General features: G+C 38.8%; 1 protein-coding gene across 8 annotated transcripts in view; it reads left to right on the forward strand.

Annotated features, from left to right (window-relative positions):
• The window catches only part of sh3pxd2a (SH3 and PX domains 2A), a 304,174-nt gene that overhangs the window by 239,592 nt on the left and 49,719 nt on the right, over positions 1-14,863 (forward strand). The window contains exon 1 of one of the 8 annotated variants that reach the window (XM_016992170.2): positions 6,693-7,061. The exons of the other annotated variants lie outside the window; for them this stretch is intronic. Coding sequence (XP_016847659.1) covers positions 7,001-7,061 — 61 coding nt within the window. The 5' untranslated portion in view covers positions 6,693-7,000. Of the gene's footprint in view, positions 1-6,692; positions 7,062-14,863 lie in introns of those variants that run through there. 8 annotated transcript variants of the gene reach the window in all.

A 14,863-nucleotide genomic window follows, 5' to 3' on the forward strand; every position in this document is an offset into this window, starting at 1 on the left:
TCTATTGAAATAAGTGTTACAAATCAGGTTATGACTCCTTACTTTTTTAAGGAACACTATGCTAGCAAACAGATAACTTAATATTTTAGGCAATGGAGTCCCCTTGAATTATTTGTTTAGTAGCTGTAAAGTAATAAAAGCTTTGACATTTTAGCTTTTCTGACTATGAGTATTTTAAGCTCTTCTTTTCAGCATCTTCAGAGTTAACTTCAAAAGATATCATCTGGAGAAACAATTACACTTTGCTGGCTTGGTCTCAGAATAGTTGAAAACTGAGTTAGAGAACAAATAAGCACTAGAGGACTGAGGCGTTGTTGAGGAAAGGATGCAGGCAAGCCGGGCGTTGAGAACCAAAGGACACCATTGGGTTAGAAGATCCACAATGGGTTCCTTGGTTTTTCGTGAGGTTTTTGTGATTGTCTCAAGCTCTCCAGCCACATATCATCTTGCCATTTCAGTTTTAGTTCTGAAGGTGGATACGTTGTTACCTAGTGACTGTAAAATGTTTATTCCAATGGCAGTTTAGTTATTATTGTCTTTGTTTAAAACAATGCAGACAATAAAAAAGCATATTAAACATTGAATAAGGCTTTTTTCAAGTTGCTCCTGACACTAAAAAAAAGTTAAAAATTAATAATGTAAAAAGTCAAAAAATCCCAAACCATATATGTAGTTATAGATTCAAGGTATTTTTAAAAGCACATTAATAACAACAACAACAACAACAACAACAACCAGGGCAATTTCCAGAAAATCATAAAAATGGCAAACATTCAATGCCCCAAAATAATCAAACAATAAAAGTAAAACATGAAATAAAAATAACTCGATATAATTTATAAAACAACCTAAGCTGAAGATTAAACTAAATACACAAACACAAGAAGCCAAACCAATTAAAACACTATACATTAACAGCATAGTATAATATATGACATCCGCAAGCTGAAGTAAACAACTGGTGTCAAGGCGGGGATGTATGTGAGATTTACTAATCCTTTTAACTAACATTACCACTAATCACACCAAGGTGCTGCAGCAGAGAAGGTCCTTTCTCCATGTCTTCATTGGTCCCACAAGTGGGACAGACAACAAACCTCAGTCCTTACAGGTTCTTATCCAGGAATATATCAAGAGAGTCTCCTGCAAATATTCAGGTCCCAAGTCATTTAGGGCTTTAACTTAACAGCAGACCTGAATTCAACCAATACAATTCCTTTAGAAATGCAGTTATATGATTGCCATAATCTATTTCAGACAGAAATGCAACTCTTTCATTTTGAACTAGCTGCAGCTTCCAGAAATTCTTCAGACACGGTTGCATACCAAACAGCTTAATTTGGAGGCTTCATGGTGACTCAGAAAATCCTGTACTGGAGATCTTTTCACCTCCCTGTGCATTGTTGCTGCAATGAGGCTAAGAACCTCAATTGGAGATTTTTTGCATATCCTTTATGTAACAAGAAATCTCAACTTTTGGATAATGAGATGGAGCCAGTTCATGTGACCAAAGGCAAGAAATGTGGACTGGCACACATATAGCTGAAAGCAACTTTTATTTCTATTCATTCTGACAGCTTTTGTCACAAAACATGGTTGAAATGGAATTGAGCATTCTACATTGCAGGCACAGTGTAGTCCAGATATGTTCAGCCCACATGTTTGTCATCATCAGAGCTGGTTTAGGTGACTCATTTTGGATTTTCCTAGAAGTTTCAAGTGGTGAAAGTGCTTACAGTATACCTCAGATAACAGTGTAGAGCGATAGTACTGAAGTCAGAGAACTGGAAGTCTTCACAACTGCAAAGTGAAGACATTAGTGGCTTTTCTTTTATATGTATACTTTCACCACCACCCCTGTATTCTATGCCATTTGGCCACAGTGCTGCTGGCCCAGAGAAATGCATCTTACACCTCTCCAACTGACCTTGTTCCATTGACTAATCTTTTCCTCCACACCCAATGAAGTAAGCAAACTAAAGTCACCCTTTAATTGACTTGGAACCATTTTCCACCATACGCTAATAATCCGGTTGCTCGTTGGTCTTATTAAAGTTGTATTGTTACATATATCAGAGAGTCTCATGGCAACAAAGAACCTTGATTGCATAGCTCCCCCCCCCTTTTTTTTTTGCAAACCTGCCAAGAAATGTTGCAAGTCTTCCTCAAACACCCGCTAGTTATTGCATCTGAATCCTCACTGCTGATTCACTTAATCAGGTTTAAGGAACCCGATTAACCATTTAATTGTGACTCAAATTAAATGGTAGATTGAAATGGAATTATAAATGTATTCCCTTTCAGCATTTCCAACATAAAAATCAAAATACATGTCAGTCCTCCATATCTGCGGGTTTCACTTTTGATATGTGATTATTTGTAGATCTGAGAAAGATATTCGCTCTTGGAATCCCTCTTGGCCTTCAGAAAGAAAGTGAAGACATGGCTGTGGGACCAAGCCTTTGGTCAGTAATGGATATGAAATATTTGCAATTGACAACTGGAATGGCTCTGGATTATGATTTTGGACTGCGTGGTTTTTGAAAATTGTTGCTAAGGTGTTTTAAGTCTATGGTTTAAATGTAACTCGTTATTTTTAATTGATTGATTGTTTTATATGGCATTGCATTGTCACCTATCTGTAAGGCTGCTCTGAGTCCGCTTCGGGATGAGAAGGGCGGGATATAAATAGGGTAAATAAATAATATTAAATAGGAATCTCTAGGTCCTTTTGCATGGTTCTTTTGTCAACTTCCACTGAAAACACAGTAAGCAACCTACAAGCTGCTAGTTTTCCACCCTTTATTTAGAGCAGTGGTTCTCAACCTGTGGGTCCCCAGATGTTTTGGCCTCCAACTTCCAGAAATCCTAACAGCTGGTAAATTGGCTGGGTTTTCTGGGAGTTGTAGGTCAAAACACCTGGGGACCCACAGGTTGAGAACCACTGATTTAGAAAGTCATAGGGCCCTATAACCACAGCCATATAACCCCGAATATCAAGGCAGATAATCCACAATATCTACTTTGAACTAGTTTATCTGAGTCCACACTGCCATATAATCCAGTTCAATGTGGATTATATGCAGCTGTGTGGAAGGGGCTACAGACAACCAGACATCTTGCACCCCTTATTATGCCCTCCTTGCTTCCCAAGCTATATAAGAAAAAGCTGGGGGTGAGGTGATTTGATCAGTTCACAGCTTTGAAATAACAGATAGTTTTGCATTGTCTCACTTTTTTTCCTTTCAGTCACACTTCTTTGAGAAAAGGTATGAAAGGAAACTGAATTTATATTCATGAGAGCTCATGCAAAAATAAAAACCAGTTGGTGTTAAATGTGCTACTAGTTTTGTCTTTCTATTTCCTTCTTTCCTCATTCTTTTCTGCTTTATAAAGTGCTATTCTCATGAGATCAAAGCACTTAAATGTTTCTGTATACCTGTTTAACAGAGAATACATGGAATATATGTGAGTTGCTCGCAGTCAATACGATTTCTTTTGCCCCCACCCCAGCAATATCTAAGATGACTCGATTGGATAAATTGCAGCTCTTGATAGGATAAGATGTTGCTTATTTATTTTAACAACTTGCTGTAGGGTGTTTATGTTGCATGGCTGATAAATGGCATCGGCATCTTTATTGCCTTAATTATTTTATTAAAATATGGAATTTCAGCTCTCATTTTACAGTTGATTCACTCCTAATTAAGACAGATAAAACCCTGCAGTAATATTTCATCTTGCCTCTGCTATTCCCTGGAACTAATAGAGCAGGACAGCATTCCTATGGCTCATTCCACTAATTGGTTACACTAACCTTGGTCTCACACTAGGAAACTAGGGCTAACAGATTACCATCAGCAAAGTCAATAGTATTGTTCGCTGTCAGTGCTGGCAAAAATACTGGAATGTTTAAATAATACTTTTTGAACAGTTACTCTCCTATGAAAAGTGAACCAAAACGTTTGCCCCATATTGTCTTGTACCAGGATGCATTGAGAAAAATGGGAAGGCAAAATATATTTTTATTTTACCATAACAAGGGTTATAAACACACATACCTTATTGAGTGGTGTGATTGCAAATAGCCCAGAAATGAGGAGGTGTCAGTTGAGATGTTGTCAAACTAACAGCTCATATTAGACTCTGCTCAAGTATATGCAAAAAGGGAAGCAATTCTTTCCAGCCTTAGGAATACAACCCATACGTCCAATCTAGAATTCATTTCATAACTTCAGAGCAGTGATAAAAAGGGGCACCAACCCAACTAGCTACAGTTTCATCAAGCTTCCCTCTTGTCAGCTTTGCCACTCCTTGCTGATTTCAATAATAAATAGAGCTATTATAATCACTTTTAATAATGCTGAGTGCTGTGGTAGACTGACAGATTCTACTGAGAATGGACAGGCAAAGTTATACACAACCACCAACTATCATTTGAAGAGGGGGATCTGTAACTCAGCGATATACCTAATTTGCATGCAGAAGACTCAGTCCCTGATGTCTTCAGATAGAATAGGAACAGCTGCCAGAATCCATGGACAACATGTACCAATCAGGTTTTCTAGTATTGAGTGGAATAAACAAATGGTTTGACTCACTAGAAAGCAACCACCCCTATGTTGTGTCTCCATCACAGGTTTATCAAAAGGACTATCTTCATTTCCCCCTTGGAGAGTTGCACTGCAACTACAGAGGGAATTTAAAGAAATTCTAATTAAACAGTACTTGGATAAAATTAGGAGGTGGTTTGTGATTCTTGGACTAGCTAAGTAAATGCTGTTGATACAAGCTGGTGCAATTCCTTATATGGAATTGCTAAATGTGCAATTGCTCACATGGGTAGCTGAGATAGTGACTAACACTGCTTTCTGATATTCAGAAATATGCAAACTTTGCTATAGGCACAACATTTAAAATATTATATAAAATCACCCTTAGGCTGTGTGTAATTATTATTATTATTATTATTATTATTATTATTATTATTATTATTATTACACACAGTCTAAGGGTGATTTTAGAATCATAATAACAATTATTATTATTATTATTATTATTATTATTATTATTATTATTATTATTATTTATATTCCACCCTATCTCCCCAGAGGGATTCAGGGCAGATTCCAAACATAAAAGGCAAACATTCAATGCCCGAACACAACAACAATACACCCATAATAACGAAAATTGGCAACCCCACATATAAAGACAAATTCTGACTTAACAACTAAAATTAAATTAAAAATGCAATCTGTTATATTGGACAGAAAACAAAACATCTAACAGAAATCCTCCCAGTTCCTTGGGGGCAAATAGATTGATTACTGATCAAGATGTCTATTGAGCTGGTGGGGCAAACAGGGCACGGATACAGATGGTAGCTAATAGCTATTAATCCGAGGAATAATGGTAGAATTACCATCTATTCCTTCTCCTCCTCATAAGCCAGTGAGCAGATATGTCATCAGCTGTTTCTTGAAGACGGGGAGGGAGGGAGCCACCTTTAATTCATTAGGAAGGGGATAAAATATAAGGTATTTCTGAAAAAATAAATTAATTTTGTGTTTAGACTTGACCCGATTTTCAAGATATTTCAATATGCAGATATATGCAAATACAGATAATAATAAAAACTGGGGTGGGTGGGGTTTTTCACTTGTGGTCCTGAACATTTTGGATAAGGGATACTCAACCTGTACCAAAAAATACTTGAGTCCCAATTCAAGGTGCAGGTTCTTACCTATAAAACCCTAAACGGTTTAGGACCCGCCTACCTTTTTGACCGCATCTCCCGCTATGAATCCCACTCGTCCTCTTCGTTCAACCGGTAGGGCACTGCTTTCGCTCCCGCCACCATCCCAGGCTCGGTTGGCGGGGACGAGGGAGCAGGCCTTTTCTATTGTTGCTCCCTGGATCTGGAATTCCCTTCCGGAGGAGATCCGGCAAGCACCCACCCTGGCTTCCTTCAAAAAGCTGCTTAAAACCTGGCTCTTCCGCTGCGCCTTTGGATAACCGAGCCCATAGCTATAGTAGTTGCACAGGCCACCTCTTTGACTTGAAACACTGCACTTTATTCCTCTGCCCCAAAGCATCTTAGAATATCACATTGCATTTTAGTTCTAGTGGTCCCTCCAGGCCATCCTCTCCTCCATCTCAGTGGTCTTTTTTTCCCCCTCTTTCTTTGCAGATTCATGTTATTTGGGTGATTATATTCCTTCTGCTTATGTGATTGTTTTAGTCAATTGTTATGTTTTGTTTTTGTTTCTAATTCTTATAGCATTTTATAGTGTTTTCAGTGTTTTATTGTACAATGTTTTATGCTGATTTTATATTGGAAACCGCCCTGAGTCCCTTTCGGGAGAGAGGGCGGTATACAAATAAACTTTTACTTACTTACTTACTATAAGCATGAGTAATAAGTTCAAAGACATGTTTTTGGACTGTGTAGAATAGATTTTGTTCACATGATACTGAAAGATCGTTTTAAAATGAAGTCTATGTTCTTGTTTAGAGCTGCTTGTATATTTGTAGATGCTCCATAATGATATGTTTCAGTTGCATTTTCCACCAGCTATAATCTTTGGGCTAGGAAAATAGAACCTTCTTGGAAGGTGTTGCAGGAGCTGTGGATTCAGATTTCAAAGTTGCTTTTGAGAACCGCCAATCCTGCCTTCTTTCATGTATGTGTGTGTGTGTGTTTAGTCATATTTGGTTAACCGGCAGTTTGCTAGTTGTGCTGGCTGTTGTACAGGCTTCTCATTTATAGGAAACGTGTTCCAGAGGGCTGGCTGTTGTTTCCGTTCCTCGAGGCGTGGCCTCAAAGCCAGGGATGTTGTTTGAATAGGACTGAGAGAAGTCTGAGGGAACCAAAAGGGTAAAAAAGAAAAAAAAATCCCAACCAAACCCTGCTGGGAACAGGTTGGGAATGAGTCAGCTGCTTCTCTCATCTTGTCAGAACGCACTGTCCAAGCATAGGCTGTAAGACAGAAGCCGAATGTGGATGGGGGATTTTCAAGGAACACCTGGATGCTTCAGGAAGTGGCGTCGGCAGTTTGGTAGGCTTGTGGTCTCCTCTTCTCTACTGATGGTCCTTGCCGCTGTTTGGTAGAAGCATTTAGAATGCAAAATTATATAACACAGTGTTGTATTACCTTTTATGTGAACTGTTGCAAAACTGCACATGGCTAAACCTATTCATTTGAATGTGGCCACTGTAGTTTTTTGTTAAAGAAACAAATAGCTTGCATTGTAGCCTAGCTTCATATATGGCTGTATGATAAAAATTTTCAATATTGCTTCTCTTTTTGCAGCTTATTTAACAATAAGCAAAATTGTCTGCTGTTACAGTTATAGAATTCATAGTTATAATGAATATTAAGCTCCGTTTTTCACAGACACACAAAATATGGGGAAAGCAATAATCAGTAATGATCTATTTAAGTCACCTCCTTGACTAGTTGTGTTGTATAACAAGGCATGAAAGAAGTTAACCAAGCAATCACTCAGTTGGGGTGACTCACATAGGATTTGGTTTTCCTAACTTGTTAATTATACAGTGTAACTGTTGTCTGGTTCATATAGTTCTGTAGAATGAGTTTGTTTACTCTCTCTTCCAATGTCTTTCCCCCTCAAGTTAATTGTTAATCTTTTTTCTATATGTGAAGTTTTTCCTGTAAGTCTGTAGCTGTATTTGAATACATGCAACTTGATCCATCTGTGAACTTTACATAGCATGGATAAGTGGGTAGATGAATCTCCTGTTAATGCATATAAAATAATTTTGAAGTAGCAACCTGGCATCCAAGGGGGGAAATCGGATCATCTGTTAGAAGTGACTACTGATCTGTAATCCCCTAGCTTTTTATTGAAACGTGGACATCAGAGACAGTATCCCCCCCCCCCCAATGAAATGTTGCATGAAACATAAATTCATTCCTATTCGGATTGACAGTGTGCTAGAAGTTTGGGGAAAGGGTTTGGTGAAACAGTGTGAAAAGTAATATTTTATAAGTTACACTTTCAGAATAAACACTGCTTAATCTCTTCTTATAGAAGCCTTCACTAGATATATCTTCTGTGTTTTCTGGTTCATCCTCAAATATGAAACTTAAGAAGTGTGTGTGTGTGTATGTGTGCTTGTGTGTAAAGTTAATTTATTATTGAGATACAACTGATAAATTTTGTGACAAGATGCCAGTCTCAGTAATTCATTCAGATTTCTGAATGCCCCGTCTGCAGTTTGAGAACAGCTGAGTTTTGAAAGATATTTCAAGCAGCTCTACCAATCAAGCTTCCTTGTTTTTGATGCAGCCAAACAGAAAATTATGCCAAACCAAAGAATACACTCCCACTTGAGTCTGGTTGGTCGGAACCGCTTCCAAGAGCAACAGAATAGCATTTTTCAAAGTGGCATTGCGGGTGATAGTGCCATGTGTTGTCTATTAAAAGCACATTGGCAAGTACACAAGGGCATGTACAGTGTTTTCCTGCCAGTCACTTCCTATGAATGAATCTGGTGTTATGAAGCATATTGTATAATACATATCACTCATAAGCTAAGCAGCTACAGATGGTTTGCTCACAAAGGATAGCATGTCTGCCTAATGATATTCTATGATTTCTCATAGAATAGAAGGAAATATTTTAATGACTAAAAACACAGAGCATCCCCTCCCACTGCTTCCTTCTTGGTTTCTGTTATTTGCAGTTGCAGTTGACTTGGCTCGTCTGGAATGCAACCCAAAGAAACAGATTCAAATTTGGATCTTTTAAGGAGTTTTAGGAAGTTTGAGACAGAATACATTTAACTTCTAGAAGATTTTGTGTAGGATTCTGGAGCCACTAAAGAAGTGGACACCATTATTGGTCATGTCTGCCAAGGTGCTCTTCAAATAATATGAAAGGGGACCATATTTTCCTATTTTTTAGAATGATGCACACTTATTCTATATTTTCTTCTCATCTCTGACAGTAGTAGTTAATAAAGAGGTAGGAGATTCAACATTTCTTGTCCTTAATAACAGAATGCCTTAACACAGTGGGGTACCTTGTAAATATGTTAACCACTACAAAGACTTTTTCCCCATCTGAGGATGAAAAGACCAGCATATTGTTGTTGCTGGCAAAAGCAATAGAGAAATGCATTTTGTTAACAAAAACATGTTGCTTTGCACTTTTTTGGGGGGGGGGGGTTCATTTTTTCAGAAATGTTGAAAATGTGTATAAATTGTCTTAATCTTGTTCAGTGGAAAGAAAGGGTATTTTAATTCTTCCATATGAAAAAGAAATAAGTGGAAATTTATAATATTTCTTGTTGGCCTTCAAATCAGTTTGAAGTGGTGACTTCTATGAATGAGAGACCTCCAGCAACCCCTGCCATCAGCAGTCCTTCTCAAGTCCTGCAGACTCAGAGCTGTGGATTCCTTGACTGAATCCCTCCATCTGTAATCTACTTCTTCTCTTTTCTTATTGATGCCCACTGTATTGAGCATGATCATTTTATTTATATCCCTAAAGAGAAAACTATGGGTTTTTTTAAAAAATACCAGGAGTGACTTGAGAAACTGCAAGTCGTTTCTGAGGTTGGAGAATTAGCCATCTGCAAAAACGTTGCCCAGGGGATGCCTGTTGTTTGATGTTTTACCACCCTGTGGGAGGTTTCTGTCACGTCCCTGCATATAGAGCTGGAACTGACAGAGGGAGCTCGACCTGCTTTCCCCGGATTCAGACCTGTCATTCAGTAGTCCTGCCAGCACAAGGGTTTAACCCATTGATTGCACCACCAGTGGCTCCCAGAACAATGATGATAGGCATATCCCCATGTAAGCCGCCCTGAGTCCCTCTGGGGAGATGGAAGCGGGGTACAATAATAATAATAATAATAATAATAATTATTATTATTATTATTTGTTCAACTTTGGAATCTGTAGAGATCCAGGAACCTGGAGAAGACTCTGAAGGAGATAGTATCAGAGTAGGCAGTATAGTGCTAATTATGACTTTTCATTCAGATTGAACAGTATATTTGTCTGCTAATAATTCCCTAGGCCTTAGGTAAGACACTTCCAGATCCCTAGCTACTTCATGCGGTTTAGTGGGAAATACCAAGGTCAGAACTTAGGACCTTGTGCATGAAAACTGGTGATTAACAATGAGTTATGATACAAGAAGTACTAAATTCCAAGAATGAGTAATGGTTTAAGAGACCTACAGTACAATATCCTGTGTTTATTCAAATATGTTTATGCAAATGCAGTGATGATCCTGGCATATGGAAAGTTGCAAAGTCTTGCAGATGAATGTAGAAAACCTTCTCTTGTGTTGTTATAAAGACCTATTTTTTCTCAGCCCCTGCTTAGATGTGTGTAGTACATGCAATCTAGCCATGCTTGTGCCTCTTGGAGATGTAGCTTTAAATATTTGAATAGCTGAATATTTTAGTTGATTTTGAAGGAAAATGGAAACTCTTTCCCTCCCCCGCATGATGATTCATGGACTGTACTCTTCTCTGCCAAGTTCCTTCTGCAGCCAATTTAACCTCCTTGTATGAGTAAAAATGAAGAAAGGAGAGAAATGGGTTCTTCTGTTAATATTACAGTGGCTTGTCTTTGCAATCTCTTATATAAGATAATTCTGGCAAAACAAACCTATAGATGGGATGGTGGCATGGAGAAAGGAGGAGACAAATCATGACTGAAAGAAACATTTTGTAATTGCATGGAAAAGTCTGTGCACAATAAAGAGTTGTTTATAATATCTATATTTAGCCATTCATTCAAGTCCAAGATTTAGAAATACAAACTTTCCGTTATAATATGGAGAACTTTGAGTAAAATAAATAGATTTGTAATAATGCAAATCGTGCACTTGCCAATGGTGGTAGTTTCCACCACTGAGTTGATCTGCCACCAATGGTTCCATGATATGATTCCAGGATGGCAAGTAATGAATTCTGAGTGCATGAAATGAATTCAGAAGCTAAGTTTACTTTCGCCAAGTAAAGCTTTACCTTGGGCCAAAACAACTGCCTCATGAGTACTGATTTTATAGTTCTCTGAATTTTGCAATAAGGTCCTCAGCTCAAAACATATATTTTGGGATTAAATACTTTAAGGAATCTGTGTTTGTAGAATGTGTTTGGAAAATCCATATTTAATATTGAATTTTTGTGTGGATTTTTAAATGTAAAACTGGATTTATAGCTGAAGCTATGGACTCATCATCCCACTGCATCCTATAGAACAAACGTTGAACTTGTGGACCGAAAGGTTGCAGGTTTGAATCCAGGGAGTGGAATGAGCTGTTAGCTCCAGCTTCTGCCAACCTAGCAGTTTGAAAACATGCAAATGTGAGTAGATCAAAAGGTACCGCTCCGGCGGGAAGGTAACGGCGCTCCATGCAGTCGTGCGAGCCCCATGACCTTGGAGGTGTCTACGGACAATGCTGGCTCTTCAGCTTAGAAATGGAGATGAGCACCAATCCCCAGAGTTGAACACGACTGGACTTAATATCTGGGAAAACTTTTACCTTACCTTTACTCATACTATGTGATTATAGCACTGATACCATTTAGACTCCTATGACTGCACCCAGCAGTGCATAACATTTTGTTGTTTGATGAGGCACCAACGCTGTCTGGCAGAGAATTTTAAATACCATCCAAATGGTAAATTCCAGATTTCTGTTAGCTGGAATAATGAAATAATAGCAGTTAAGATGGCTTCAAATTGTTACAATTATGTATTGTGAAAAAGACCTCCTATGTTATCTTCTAAACTTTCTGGGAGTTGAAGGCCAAAACACCTGGGGACCCACAGATTGAGAACCACTGTTCTAAAGTATATTGCATAGGCAAAATCTAGTTTACAAATGTGCAAGATAAATAGCCCTTCAATGGGTGCCTGCTTCATCTTTAACTGGCTTCTAATCGATTTCACAAAGTACAGAGTAATATTTTTAGGTCCCCACCCTTGCTTTTGTAGCTTTAAGTCCCCACCCTTGCTGCACCCAGTCAAGCCTCCTAAAAATTCTAGACTAGGACTGTGTGTTCTTTACATAGTTGGGGAAGAAAGGTGTTTCGGACAAGAAACATTTGTTGTGTTGTTTGAAGTGATTGTGCTCTGGGATTTTGTGCATTTTCTTAATGCTGCTAAAATGGAAAACATTACTCTTTACACTGGTGAAGAATAATGGGTGTCAGATATTCAGGATTCAAGTGAACAAATGAACTTGTTCAAAGAGACCTTTCTCTTGGGTGAAGTTCAGCAGATGAGTTTTGTTTTTACATTTTTAGGACTGACTGATCACTGTGTTTGAACAAGGAATGTTTCCTTTGGCCAGATTGGCCAATGACCCAGAATTCTTTTGTAGTGTGTGGTGTGGTTCATCTGTGTGATTCTTAGTCTGTTTTCAGAACCTTTCCAGACCATGGTACACACTACTGCTTATTCACTAAGGGCATGCTGTAATCTTTTAGCAGTGGGAGTGGCAAACTCTTTTGCTTTCTAAACTATTTATCTTGCAAGTCCCCTCTCCACTTCTCTGGTTGATACCTTTCTGTGCAAGCATGCATGGAGTAGATCAGGGCTTCTTAAACCTTCTCATTCAGAAGCCCTTTTGGCCTGAGAACCCCAGGTCTATAGGTATGTAAAATAGGTATAAAAATCAAACATTTACTGATAACAAGTCAACGTTTATGAGGCTTGCTGGCTACTGATCCGTTTCTGAGCTAAGGACCATCCTAAATAGACCATCTTGGGCACTTTGGTCAGTTGAGGAGGCCCTGCTCTCAGTCCCACCCCCGTCACAAGCACGGCTGGTGGGAACGAGAGAGGGGGCCTTCTCCGTGACCTCCTCCAACCTCTGGAACTCCCTCCCTAAAGAAATAAAAATGGCCCCCACCCTCCTCTCCTTTAAGAAACAGTTAAAGACACATCTATGTATAGCTATGGTCTAAGTGAAACTACAACGAATGCCGAACATTTTCTGCAGTTTGGTCATTTAATTCGGTCCGAGTATATGCTCTGTGCAATAATGTTTTTACTGACTGTTACATTTAAATTTCGTTGTTTTTTCTAATTCAGAATTTTCACTATAATAAGTATGTTATTGTTATTTTACATACTTATTATAGTGAAAATTCGGAATTAGAAAAAATAAGTATGTTATCGTTATTTTATAGGGAGCCCTGATGGCGAAGTGTGTTAAAGCACTGAGCTGCTGAACTTACAGACCGAAAGGTCGCAGGTTCAAATCCCAGGAGCAGAGTGAGCGCCCGCTGTTAGCTCCAGCTTCTGCCAACTGAGCAGTTCGAAAATATGCCAATGTGAGTAGATCAATCGGTACTGCTCTGGCAGGAAGGTAACAGCGCTCCATGCAGTTGTGCGAGCCACATGACCTTGGAGGTATCTACGGACAATGCCGGCTCTTCGGCTTAGAAATGGAGATGAGCACCAACCCCCAGAGTCAGACATGACTGGACTTAACGTCAGGGGAAACCTTTACCTTTATTGTTATTTTATACTTTTTGATATTAAGTGATGTAGTTGTGGCACTGAATGTTTGCTGTTTTATATGTGTGATAACCGCCTTGAGTCCGCCTGGGGACAGAGGATGGGCTAGAAATAAAGTTGATTATGATTATGATTATGATTATTGCTAAATAAGCTGATTTTCCTTTTTATGAAGTACAGCGGAAGCATCTTACACAGAGTTCCACAGTTTAAGAAGCAGTGAAGTAGATGACTATCCAATATTTTATACGTATCTGAATTTTGCATTTATGTGAATAGAACCGGTTGCCCAAACGTGTTTAATGGCTACAGAGAAACTAGCATGAAAAGCTAAGGCAGGCTGCTAGAGCTAAACAAATTCTGAAGCCAAAGCTCATTTTACAATTTGACTGTGAATTTAGACTCAGTTCTTCAAACAGAAATTAAAATCCTCTGAGAAGAAAGAGACAAAAACATTTAAAGTGGCAGGAGCATGGAATATAATCTAGGTCTGCAGTCCATAGTTCCTGATACCCATTTGAGAAATGGAGTGAGATGGAAGAGAAAAGCATAAAGTATCACACACAATTATTAGCAATGGTGCAGGAGGAAAAGTGAACCTCTTGCTATCTTGGCAGTATGTAGAGAGAACTTTACATAATTTCCTGCAGATGTTACAGCAGAATAGTTTTAATAATGGATTGTGCTCCACTCCTGCACAGAGAAATGAAGTTATGGGAGGGGGGAGGCTGACAACCCCATAAATACATTGTTTCTTTGTGGTTTTAGTAAGGGAAGCCTCCTGGGGAAATTATCTAGGATAGAGGGATTGGGGATTGGGGGAGATACTGGTTTACAGTATTGCAACCTTGACTCCTTCTGTGTAGCTCTTGGCTAAGCGGTTTTGCTTAGTCTAGACAATTTGCTTAACATGAAGGCAAAAGGCAGCCTTCCGAATTTTTCTTCTTTTAGAGCTCTTTCTGTTAGGGAGGTGTGACTCACAGAATCATACAATTGAAAGAGATCACAAAGGTCATCCAGTCTGTCCCCCTGGCGTGCAGAATTACACAATCCAGGCACAGCTATTATTATGGTATATGGGGCATGGGTAGTCAGAGCAGTAGGAATTTGTGGCACACTCTTAACAGAAGAAGTTGGGAGACATCTCTGATCTATGGTGTAATCCGGATTATGCCATTCTGCTTTGTTCCCTTTCTGAAGTCAAAAGGCAAAACTGCACCAAAGTCCAGACCCTATTGAAGGCAATGGAACAGTACATTGTCTCATGCTTCTGAACTTGATTTTGTGTCAAGATAGTTAATCACTGCTGCACAGCATGTTCCAAACTGCAGCACCTCATCCTAGGA

Source organism: Anolis carolinensis, chromosome 3, assembly GCF_035594765.1.
Source record: "Anolis carolinensis isolate JA03-04 chromosome 3, rAnoCar3.1.pri, whole genome shotgun sequence".
NCBI classification, from domain to species: domain Eukaryota; kingdom Metazoa; phylum Chordata; class Lepidosauria; order Squamata; family Dactyloidae; genus Anolis; species Anolis carolinensis.